At 40.4% G+C, this 12242-nt stretch overlaps 1 protein-coding gene across 1 annotated transcript; it reads right to left on the reverse strand.

Annotated features, from left to right (window-relative positions):
- Positions 1-4640: 4640 nt before the first annotated feature.
- Positions 4641-11858, reverse strand: ubac1 (UBA domain containing 1). Its single transcript, XM_076731678.1, has 10 exons — positions 11409-11858; positions 10398-10518; positions 10236-10309; positions 9972-10079; positions 9772-9874; positions 9287-9395; positions 8816-9074; positions 7983-8069; positions 7607-7745; positions 4641-7033 (listed from the first exon to the last, which is right to left on the reverse strand). The coding sequence occupies exons 1-10, from the start codon at positions 11544-11546 to the stop codon at positions 6918-6920; spliced, it is 1254 nt and encodes a 417-aa protein (XP_076587793.1). The 5' UTR covers positions 11547-11858; the 3' UTR covers positions 4641-6917.
- Between the last annotated feature and the right edge of the window lie 384 nt (positions 11859-12242).

A 12242-nucleotide genomic window follows, 5' to 3' on the forward strand; every position in this document is an offset into this window, starting at 1 on the left:
CATGACTTTGCTAAAATGAGAAATGGAAATGAAAAATAAAAAGTACAAAATTTCTTGTGTTTTTACAGCAATATATTAATCAATTTATTTAATGGGATAAAATGCTATAAAAGACAAATATGGCTAGTAAAAGACCCAGAGTTCATCTCAAGACGTTTCAGTTAGCCAGAGAGACATGAGGCCTTCCTTTAGACTTAGACTTTAGGCTGCTTCTTTATTGATCCCAATTTGGGAAATTATTTTGTTGCAGTAGCAATGAAACATACAGACAAACACAGATTATATACAACAATTGTTTCAAAAGGTAACAAAAAATATAAATAGGAATAACAGCAGTTTGTTAAAAACAAAAATATAACTAAGGACAATGTGCTGTCGATGTTCCTTATCTTAGAGACTCAGACATGACTCAGATTTTACACCAAATAAATTGGACACAAAGGACTGGACAGCTTAAAGAATAACACATCTATGCAATATAATTAACACTCCTCATTAAACACTACTCAGCTTTGAGATGCTGACAGGGAAGCACTTATTCAAAAAGCACGACTTCTATAGATATTTTCAGAAGTGACATTATGTTAATACGAAGGTGAAAATGTAACTGAGACGAGTAAATGTCTGATAGAACTATTCAGAAAAGCATATAATTTATATACTGGTAGCAGAATCATTTCATGTGTGTATAAGAGTCTGTTGAATCTTAAAACACAGTCGACTTCATACATTAAAACAAAGTGGGAGAAGGAAGGAAAAAAGTTTATCTCTGAGGATGAATGGGTGACAATATGGAGGTATCAATGGAAGTGTACCAGCTCACAGAAATGGAGAGAGTTTGGCTGGAAAAAACCTGAAAAAGTATTTTATTACACCCTCCAAGAAATCTCAATATGATAATAACCCTCCTATCTGCTGGACAAACTGTGGACATCAAAACGCAAACCACTACCATATTTTCTGGGACTGTCCTATCAGCAGAGACTGTTGAAGAATGGTACACCATGCCCTATAAGACACTTTTAAGTGTGAAATACCCCAAGAAATTAAGACTCCATATTTTGGATATATACCTCAAAAATGGCTGAAAAAAGAATCAAATGAGAGTCCAACTTTAAGTGGATGAATGTAAATTACAATGGGATTTATAAAATGGAGAAGATGATGACATCATTAATCAAGAACAATATACAACATACTGGGGAAAATGGATTGACTACGTAATGCCCCATAGGCCTGACTTTATTTTTACAAAATAATTTTATTGCAGAGAAAAGATCATTGCTTTCCTGTTTTCATTGTCATATGTGTATTATTTAGTTAAAAAAAAAAAAAAAAAATCTGTTGAGATTTGTAGTATACACATTCAGTTTGTATCCTGAAATATAACGCAGGAAAATATTTGAATGATGCTGAAAATCAGTTAAAAAAAAAAAAAAAAAAAAAAAAAGTAGAATTTAGAACCTCTCTGTAGAATTCAAATACTGTGACATCATTATCCTTCATGACATCATAAAGGAGTAGAATGTGCCTTTGATCTAATTGATCTTCACTGGTTGACTACCTGCTGGACACATACTGTTGGCATTAGAAGAGAACACATAGTAGAGGACACATAGTAGAGGACACATACTGTTGGCATTAATAGAGGACACATTTATTGTTGTTGTGGTATTATAAAAAGCCAGGTTTTAACCCAGCTACTCAGCCAAATTATCACGAATAGCCAATCAAATCATCAGGTCAGCAAAATGGACAGGAGAAATTCCTCCATGTTCCCTTTTGTTAGAGAGGAGACTGACGAGAGTACTGAAGAGGAAAACAAGGAAGAAATATTGGAGATTCCAGAAGAAGTTGGAAAGAGTATGGATATTGAGGATGATGGGAGTCTATATGACAGAGCAAGAGCTCAACAGAGAGAAGCTCTGGAGCAAGAGCAAAAAGAAAAAGATGCTCCTCTAAAAATTTGGCAGAAGAAGCAAGCTGAAAAAGATGCTCTTGTAAAGAGTCTGAAGGAGGAAGTTGAAAAAGCCGCTCTTGTAAAGACTCTGAATAGAACGAGAGCGGGCAGTGAGGACTATGAGAGTTATTTTGAGAAATTCACTAAGGATGCACCCATTTCCTCCCGCAGTGCTCAAGAAAAGTCATTGAAGAAGGAAGACAGAGCGAGAGCTCGACAGAGAAAAGCTCTGGAGCAAAAAGAAAAAGATGCTCTTGCAAAAACTTGGAAGACCCAGCTACCCAGCCAAATTATCATGAATAGCCAATCAAATCATCAGGTAAACAAAACTGACGGGACAAATTCCTCCATGTTCACTTTTGTTAGAGAGAAGAGTGACAAGAGTACTGAAGATGAAACCGAGGAAGAAATGCTGGAGACTCCAGAAGAAGTTGGAAAGAGTGAGGACATTGAGGATTATGGGAGTCTATGTGACTATTTTGAGGAGCACACTCCAGAAAAGTTGCTGGAGGAGTTAGAGAAAGATGTTCTTGCAATGAGTCTGGATGAAACGAGAGCAGGCAGTGAGGACTATGACAGTGATTCTGAGGAATCCACTGAGGATGCGTCAATTTCCTCCTGCAGTGCTCAAGAAAAGTCATTGGAGAAGGAAGACAGAGCGAGAGCTCAACAGAGAGAAGCTCTGGAGCAAGAGCAAAAAGAAAAAGATGCTCTTGCAGAGAGTCTGAAGAGGGAGCAAGCTGAAAAAGACGCTCTTGCAAAGACTCTGAAGAAGGAGCAAGCTGAAAAAGACAGTCTTCGTGTTGATATAAAGCGCCTCATTGAGCAGCAACAGGAAGGTGTGGAGAAAGACAAAGAAATTCAACGGCTGCACTTCAATATTGAGGTTCTTCAAAGCTATATCGACACCAAGAACAGCACAATTTCCTCACTGCAGGAGAGACTTAACCAGGTTTCTGAACACAAAGAAGATAGAGCAAAAAACTGTCAAATCCAGGGGGACTATGAGGCAGAACTGGACCATCTGACTCAGGAAAACCAACAGCTGGCTTCTGAGAATAAAAGACTGCAGGCTGAACTTGAGGCTGCCCTTAATGAGGGGAAGCAGCTTCAGGTAGACAGAGAATCTCCCAGCAGACTTAAGGAGGCCATTGAGAAGGAGAAGGCTAAGTTCTTGAGAGTGTCTGAAAAGATACAGATGCAAGAGGAGGAGCTCTCAGAGAAGGCTCTGGCTTTAGAAAAGAGTCTGACCGCGGAGACATATTTAAGGTCCTGTCTCAAAAAGGAACAGAAACGCTTTCAGAAGGCATTTTTCCAAAAGCGGGCTGGAACTGATCCTCTAACAATCCTCAGTGACCAGCTGAGAGACGCATTTTTGTCCTCAGAGTGCCTGATCTATGACATGCAGACGTTAAGGATGGAGAACGTAGACATCAGAGCTAAATTCAAGGCTGTGGAGACAGAATATAACAGCATGAAGTCTAAACTCCACTCTCTCTCTGAGCACCCTGAAAAGATGACGTCAAAGAAAAATGATGCCATCCCTGAGAATCAGCGCTCCATCGCCAAGCTCCAGTGCACAGTAGATGAACTCAAAGCACTACAATCAGAGAGCAAGCTCAGAGAGGCACAACTTAAAGATGACCTGAAACGTGAAAAGACAAAAAATTCCGAGTTACAGCAAAGAGTGAATCAACTGTCCTCTGCTCTTGAAAAAGAAAGCACTAAGTGTGAGAAGTACTGCAGCAGAAAGACCGCGCTGGACGAGAGCACGAAGTCTCTGCACCACCTGCAAAAGGAATATACTGAGCTGGTGAGGAGGTACTGTGACGTTAATTCTGAATATCACGAGCTGCTTAGAAGTCACACTTTCCTCAAAGTCGGAAATGAGAGGCTCAGCTCTGGGAAAGGTAACCCTTGACCAGAGTTCAGGCCACCTCAGTTCACAGCAGCACTGCATGTCTCTGACCATCCGCCATCACCCAGATGACAGCAGCCCTAAAGTCTGATGTCTCGCTCCATTGTTCATACATGCAGACAATCAATCTAATCTGGTTTAGCTAGAATCAAAATTGTGATAGTGACTAAAATCATAGTGATAAAATTGACAAGAGACACAACAAGAGACATCAGCGTTACAGACTGGGGAGCCTAATGCAATTCAATCCCCATCAGATGGAGTACAATCATTGATTAAGTGAATCATCCTTTGAATTTGATATTTTGAAGTTTCTGTGAATCTGGTAGAAAACTTAAAGATGTATCATGAAAGTGCATTACAAAAAAAAAAAAAATGCACAAATAACAAAAATAAAAGAACAAAATAAAATGAAACAAATCAGAAATAAAACACTGCCTGAGACTGCATTGAAATCTTGCCTGTGTTCTGCACTCCAAATATGTGCAGTAACCAAGGTGTGTATATACAAACATATAATGTACAATATGCCTTTTCACAGCACACGAATGAACAGGTATGACTGATAACATTAACAATAGCACCGCAAAACTGAAGCAACAATAAGGAAATCAGCCATTGTCCATCTGCACACTTACGTTGTCAGAATGAGCCTTTGTGGGCACCGAAATGACCATTAAATGTGGTAGCGAGCAGCAGATTTGTCCTGCCTCTACTTTGGGGACCCGTCACTCACTCAAATAAAGACACAGATTCCAAAGATTGCAGCCACAAAAAATAACTTTAATGCAATAGTGATTTAGATGCCAGTTGCCATGAGGCTGTTTGAATGAACAGACTGTGAGAGTATATTGCATAGGTTGTTAATCTGGGATAGTCCTGCATGAAAGCTGACTGAAAATAACACCTGCGACTCCAACAATTCTTCCGTGTCCCTCAGCAAGAACGTCCATTTTGTTCTTGTCGGTTCCATTTGATGACCGTTTGCAAAGACAAGATATCTGCGTTTTCTGAGGACCTTTTTTTCTTTAAACGTGCAATCTCCCAATGTTTGTTTCAAGATGTTACGGGACAGTTTGGTTTGCATGCGGGTGCAAAGCTTGGAGGTGGTGAGACAGCTGGTCACTGTGGCTGTGATGAAGGTCCGCTTCAGTGCAGAAAGTGTGCAGAAATCCTCCTTCGTTCAAACGTGTTGCACCGCTTTAAGCCGCACTGACCTACCAGTCCATTAAGCACATTTCTTAATAATGGTTTGTAAAAACAACATTTGAATCATTTCGTTTTTTTCACATTTGTAGATTAGCTTCGAGGTTTGCTAAAAATGTTATAAATAAGAACAAGTCACTAGTTTGGCTTTGATATAAATAATGTAATAATACATAGTTCAAACAGACACTTCTCTCTAAAAACATTTAAATATTTTCAAATATTGCATTTACGAAACCATGTCTTGTGGTGCTCTTGTTCATAAGCAAAGTTCTAGACAGATTGGTTAAAGCCATTTTCAAATGCCAAACTAGAAGGGGGTGAGCAGAGGTTTGCCTTGACGACAGGTTTAGAAAAACAATCTCAGCCTCCCTGAGCAGAAAGTCACATCAATACCACATTTTTAAATATTGAATAAAAACACTCAAAAGCTTGGCAAAACACACCACCCTCCATATTGTTTTTAATCCTCGGTACAACCAGGAGAGGCTACGCTCGCCTTCTTGTAGCTGGAGATTTTAAGTACTCAATGCAAAGGCTAATATCGTGTAACACCACTACCCATTGCAGTTCACACACCTCTAACACTCAAATCAAATATATTTCTTTACAGGTCAACAAAAGTCCTTGCTATTGCACAGAAATACAGGATGTTTTTCAATGGGTACAACTAATGACAAGGCAGGTTATATAGTGGCATTTTGGTTTGGTTTGACAGCATAAATGTTCATTGTTCTGAAAAGAAAAAAGTCAGCCTAAAGACCAACACTGGTTGCGTCTCAAATTCTATTATTTCTTTGTGTGTATGAAGTGAGCGTGTGTTTTTTTCATCATTCAAATTAAAAGGTTAAAAAGGCAAACCCCTTTTCATTAGGTTCAGCTTCATTAAACATCCCACTACAGCCTTTTGAGACAAAACCACCACGACCTCTTCTTTTCACCTCCTCAGTGCTGCAGTGAATGATATCCATAGAGGTGAACAAGTGCTAAATGAGCGCAACATGACAATATGACATTCAAGAGCACATTGACAACAAACGCACAGGCCTAATATACAACTTTCTTGTAAAAACATGACTAAGACACAAACAGTTTAGTGTACAGCTTTTGTCTAAAAAGACAAAAAAAGTCAAATAAACTTTCTTGACGAGGCTCCGGGACAAACGTTCTCCTCTTTAAACTGAGAGGCGGTCGACTTGTGAGTGCCCTCACAGGCGTGAACGGAGAGGGCGGTGATGTGTCTCAGAGCCTAATTACCAATTAGCTAAACAAATGTTCGACTTTGACCACCAGCCTCTCGATTGCAAGCAGTTATCTTGATGAAAATGAGATGACTGGGGAAAAAAATAAAACATGATACTGACAAAAGTCTTCCACACACTCGCCACTGATGACAGACGAAACTGTAATTGATATTTAAATATTGCGAAACATACAAAAACAGTTTTCTTTGTAAACATTAAATTGATGTTTGATGTCATTTTTGCACATGGAGAAATTATATAAAATAAATCAAATCTGTCATAACTATAAATTGTTCTCATTAAAATGTAAAAACAACATACTAAATCTCAATTTTTTTTTATTATTACTGTCATAATGTTTATGTTAACATTGTTTTGTATAAGTGTTTTTACTGTACTGTTATAAATAGGTATATGTAGAACATCTTAATTCATAACTTTACGCCTCTGGCTTTGTCTTTACAAGGCAAAAACAATACTTGTGTCTCTGCCACACTCAGACACACACACATCCGTACGTACACACATCCCAATATGGTCTAACATACACACAAGCTGCCACAGTCACACAGGGGGTCACCAGGAGGCTCTATGTGCGATTGAGAGTCTGGAAGATTCTGGATATTTGGAGCATGACGGGGCCAGTCTCGGGGTCGTTCATCCACTGGGTGCTGTTTAGAGGATTCTCCAGCATGTCTTCAAATGCTGCGCACAGACACAAAGCACACCGGTGAGAAACACATTCAGCAAAGACAGCAGCCTTAAAAAAGCCTCTCCTCTCTCTCTGTCAACATACATTTTATCTCTGCCAGGTGTAAACCTTGAGGAGACAATGTATCCTCTGTGTGTGTATGTGTGGGAAGTTTAAAATTCTGGTATTGTAACAACATTACTTCACTGTACCTAGTCTGACTCTTCCATAGCTAGATCTATCTCCACGCTTTGTTTTAGTGCTGTGTCAGAGCTGGTGAAAGGTCAACTGTCTTCGGTGGGGCCAAGCCCTGGATACAGCGACAGTACCCTTGCAAAATAAGTGTCAGGGGGAACTTGTTTTGGTGCAACATTTGCATGTGGGGAGGCAAACCCTGGTATTAAAATGACAAAATCCCTGCAAAAGAAAAGGGAACAGCCACTAGCTTAGCTCATTAGCGACCAGGTTAGGGTTCGGGTAACCTGTCATTGACGGAAACATTGAAAACGGTAGCATGCAGATAGCAATTTCAGCTGAAATAATCAGCCAATAGCAGGCTATTTCCTGTGGGTAACACTAGACCGTACCTAGCAGTGTCTTGGGATTGGTTAGACCCAGCTGGACCACTGGATTCTCCAGGATGGCTTGAAATAGCGGGCTGTTGGTGTCAATGCCTTTGTCCATATCTTCTGGAGAAGGTTTCCTGTCTCCCAACAGCCACTCACACTGCAGGAGGGAGGGACAAAGTGTGAAATCCAATTCCTGCTTTTTAAAATACATTGATATCTTTATGGAAGTTAGAGGACAGGGTCAGCTCCAAAACATTTTTTCATACATGTCACAGCAGTTCATTTGGATTATTACTCTTCATGAATATTCCTTAAAATCAATACAACACATCCAGTATTCATACAATTGTTGTAGCATCAATAGACCTCTGGTGTTGTGGATGTTTAAACCTACTGCAGCATCCTGTTGGTTGTTATTCACCCTCAGAGCGTCAACCACCTCCTTTTCATCAAACCCCATCTCCATCAACGCAATGACAGCCTGCAGAAAGAGAGAAAGAGACACTGTGTTTAGTCTGAGAACTTCTCAGTCATACAGCACCACACTGCCGGGCAGGTGTCTTGGGAAGGAAAATTATTAATTCAGAGGAAGAAGTTGCTGGGAGATACTGCAACCGCTCAAATGGCAATATGTTTTAAAAAATGAACCACGGTGGAAGTGTACTGTTGGAAGATAGAGTTTTAATCACTTTTCTATTTTTGGAGATACTGGGGAGCAGCAGCGTTCCTCAGGAAACTGAGATACATTAATATCTAGAATAAGATGAGAGGACTGTGAACACAGGCAGAGTGATACTGTATTAAAACCGTGCAACTAAAGCCGCTAACACTTTATATCCATGAGTGCACCTTTTAGGCATGCATGTATTAGAATACTAGAGATTAGAATATTAGAACACTAAATCATCCTTGTTCGCTCACTATGTCTTAACCTCAGGTGTACATAGAGTATAGGTTATTAGTTTCTTAACATACAACAATGTGAAATGATCAGTTATCTTATAGGTATCAGCCATGAGAAGCACGTAATTGCTGGTTATTGATATCGATCCATAATGTGCATTTTCAAGCGCATTTCAATATAGAGTGCCTCGTTCATCAATTCAGTTCCTATATACTGTATATTAGCTGGTGCAGTAGCGCACGCACACACACAAAAACAAAACAAAACAAAACAAAAAAAAACAACTTCACATTTGTCAGAGTTCTTTCTGAAAAGCCACTCACTCTTGAGTCCGGTCTGAACTCCCGTTTCCTGCGGATCCTCTTGAAGATCTCTGTGAGCTCGTCCTGCCTGCTGCTTTCGTCTGTGCTTGACTGGCTGGAGAGGCTGCGGAGAAGGTTTGGGCCGGAGGCCGAGGGGCCCGGTGTGGCAGCAGCCGTGGCCCCCGCTGCCCCGGAAGAGTCCTGTCCAGGCAGCGGCGCGTCTACGGAAGGGTCATCTACATGCTCGATAAGCCACTCCATTGCCTGCGTCACTGACATGCTGCAGAAAGAAAGGACAAGATGAGAGACGAGGTTTTTGGATGATTGCACTGTGATTGCAACAACTCAGAATGGGAGTAACGTACATTAAGGTGATTCATTTGAACAAGTTCTCTTCCAGAGCTGACTTATAATGGATAAATGCCGCAGACGTGTTCCAAACAGTTTTCCTCATGTTGTGAGTGAGCTGTTATTAAACCAACTCAGACTTACTGGTTCAATCTCAGAGCTTTGATGGCTCTGCTCTCAGGGAACCCCATCTCAGTGAGCTGCTGAAGGGCTGTATCATCCACCCGATCCTCTTCATCTTCATCCAACATTGCTGCACGACACAGAAACGCAAAGAGGCCAGAAAATTGAAAGTGAGGGGTAATGTGTGTGAAATGTCGACAAGGATAATCACACACATATCAAAATATCGGACATGTACAACAAATACTATGAATGAGGCTCACTGCGTCGAGCTCAAAGGCAGCGACTAAAACAGTGCATAAAGACAAAACATAATATTTCATTCCTCATTTAGTCAGCGTTACAATAAAATAGACTTTCTTATCAATTTAGACAAGAAAAACATCGTCTCCACTTCAATTGCAGCAACTTACTTTGACTCTTTTTCCTTTTATCATCCTGACTTTCCTGAATGTAGGATCATTGAAACTGACTTGGAAATGATCTTAAAGGATTGTAAGCTGTACCATTGGCTTTTTTGAAGAGTTCAACAGCATCAGGGTTCAAGGCAAGAAGCTTCTGGGCGACTTCAATGAGAGAAACCAGGATTTTTCGGAGCTCCGTCTGAAACTACAACACAAATATATACACGCAACAATAATAAATAACATCTTTGTCTAAACTGGTAGAATAATTTTTGGCAAACCCATTCCACCAGGAACCTTACATCTCTGATGTTATGCTGTGTGACAGCGCGGTCGGTGTGGCGCGTGGACAGGTTGGCGGTGGCTTTCAGAATTGCATCTTTGTCTGGAGCCTTATTATCTTGTTTCTTCTGTAATGTTCAGGACGAACGACAGAGAGAGACAATTAAAGGCAGGCAAAATGAAGACACAACATTTCTGAAGCAGGCTGTGCAGAATTAAAAAAAAAAAGATGGAGAAATGTTTTTAGCTCTATTTTAATGAAACCAAAAGTTGATTACGCTTACCTTTTCATCTGAACCAACATCTGCCATCTTTGGAGGGGTTGGCGGTGGTCTTTTCTTTATGAGCAGCAAAACGTCTGCGACACATATGAAACATGGTCAGCTCACAGAAGACCGAGAGGGACTGTCAGAAGCCCAGAAGTGATAAATGAGGGAGTTACCTACCTTTATCTTTGAGATTTTCATCAGCGACCGTTTTAGTGTCGGTGAGGACTCTCTCTGTAGCAGCATGTATGAGTTTATGGTGGGTAAGTGTTTTGGGGTCTTCTAGACTTCCGTGCACGTACTGTGAACCAAGCACAGTGTAAAAGCGTCTCAGGGAAAAACAGCGAACAGAGGAGATGCAAGTATTGATTATTTTCCATCATCAACTCTAGAAACAGAAGTGACATCTTCAAATAGTGTTTTTTATTTGGCTCTTTTACATAATAAATAGCTGAAATTATTAATCAGTTACCCAATTTTCTGTCAATTGATTTTCTTGCAATCAATCAGAGTTGAAACAATAAGCTGCTCAATCTTTCAGTTGACAGAACATTTAGCCGCAATAATTTCATCATTCATCACTGAAGTAAAATAAGTAAAAAGTGACTCTTAACTGTGATCATTTTCAACATATCTTTGTAAATTAACACTTGACGCTTATATTATTATTATTTTCTGATGTTTTAAAATGTAATTAATCAACTAGGCACGAAAACATAAAGATAAGTGTAATAACATCGTTAATAACAGAATGAAATCTGATATGAAGTTATAACTTTCATCACACCTGTGCCCCTGTGCTGAAGTTACACAAACATGCCATTGTGCATTCCCAGTGGAGCCATGAGAAGCAAACATGAAACCAGCCGTACAGTTTATGCTATGGGCCATAGAAGGAGAAAGGAGATGGGCTGTGTAATAATAGACGGCCAGTAAAGCAGAATGTCTCCAGGGCCAGCCACTGGGGAGCAGAAAAGGGGCATAGTCGCACTGTTAGCTAGCTTGAGAGGGGCAGCCAACCTGCTAAATTATAAATAGCAGAGTCTACCCAGTTGCTATAAATACAAAGCCAGTGACACTGACACTGACAGTTTATACAGAGGGCATGGTAAACTGCAAACACCCCAGGCAGAGGAGTGACAGGACACCAAAAAGGCAACAAGGGAGACACAAACAACCCCAAAAACCTACATGTTTCAAGCACTTCTCCTTCAGTTTCTCAACAGTGGTGTCTTCCGTGACCTCCTCCAACCACTCCGTGCCGTCCATGGTGCAGATGTGTATTTTCAACACCTTCCCGGCGAATATCTTCTCCTCTTGAACGAACATAGCTGCAGCCTTGAGACTAAAGAGCACCAGTCCAGTGACGTTAGCTAGCAGCAGTTGCTATGTGCTCCTGGCAAGCTAGCGTGCTAACGTTAGCACCCAGCTAGCTGTCGTTCTGTAAATCCGCCGACAACAGGGCAGCAGCAGGCGCCGATTAGCTGAGGGCCATTTTCACTTTCCTCTGCCGGTTTTCGTTGCGGTGTTAAGCTATTAGTTGTGTGACCACCAAGATGTTTATTATTCCCAGCGAACACACAGACAGCCAGCCTGCGACTACCCTATTTTTACTGTATCGTTTGAACTTTGAACTTCAACGGTGCTACTACGGGAGGATCATGGGAGTCGTAGTTCTTTCGAATCACAGATTATTGCTTAGATAAAAATCAGCCAAGTAAGTTCAGAAAACTCACCCGTCTTTTAAAAACACACTAACAGTGATACAAAAAGCAAAACAATGCCAATTTTCCCTTAAAAAGCAAAAAACATTGATTGATTACCATCCTGGCAAAGCCTGAAGCTGCCCTGGAGCCCCAGACCTCCAGTGGCCACACAAGCTCTAGGCTGTCATCTGGTTTGTGTTAATCTAATCAAACATTTGTTTGGGAATATGTACCACTAAAGTAAAATATGAACTGACACTATTGGGACAATTATTGATGAATCAAGAAATTATTTTCTCAATAAACTGATTAATAATTT

This window comes from Chaetodon auriga, chromosome 5 (assembly GCF_051107435.1).
Source record: "Chaetodon auriga isolate fChaAug3 chromosome 5, fChaAug3.hap1, whole genome shotgun sequence".
NCBI lineage: Eukaryota > Metazoa > Chordata > Actinopteri > Chaetodontiformes > Chaetodontidae > Chaetodon > Chaetodon auriga.

Bases quoted from the DNA above. Each gene is read 5' to 3' on its own strand.
- ubac1 (XM_076731678.1), bottom strand. From the start codon at position 11,546: ATGTTCGTTCAAGAGGAGAAGATATTCGCCGGGAAGGTGTTGAAAATA. The intron at 9,075-9,286 runs GTAAGTCTGAGT...TTCTTTCTGCAG, and splicing joins AAAGCTCTGAGATTGAACCA to CATGTCAGTGACGCAGGCAA. The intron at 8,070-8,815 runs GTGAGTGGCTTT...CTCTTTCTGCAG, and splicing joins AGTTCAGACCGGACTCAAGA to GCTGTCATTGCGTTGATGGA.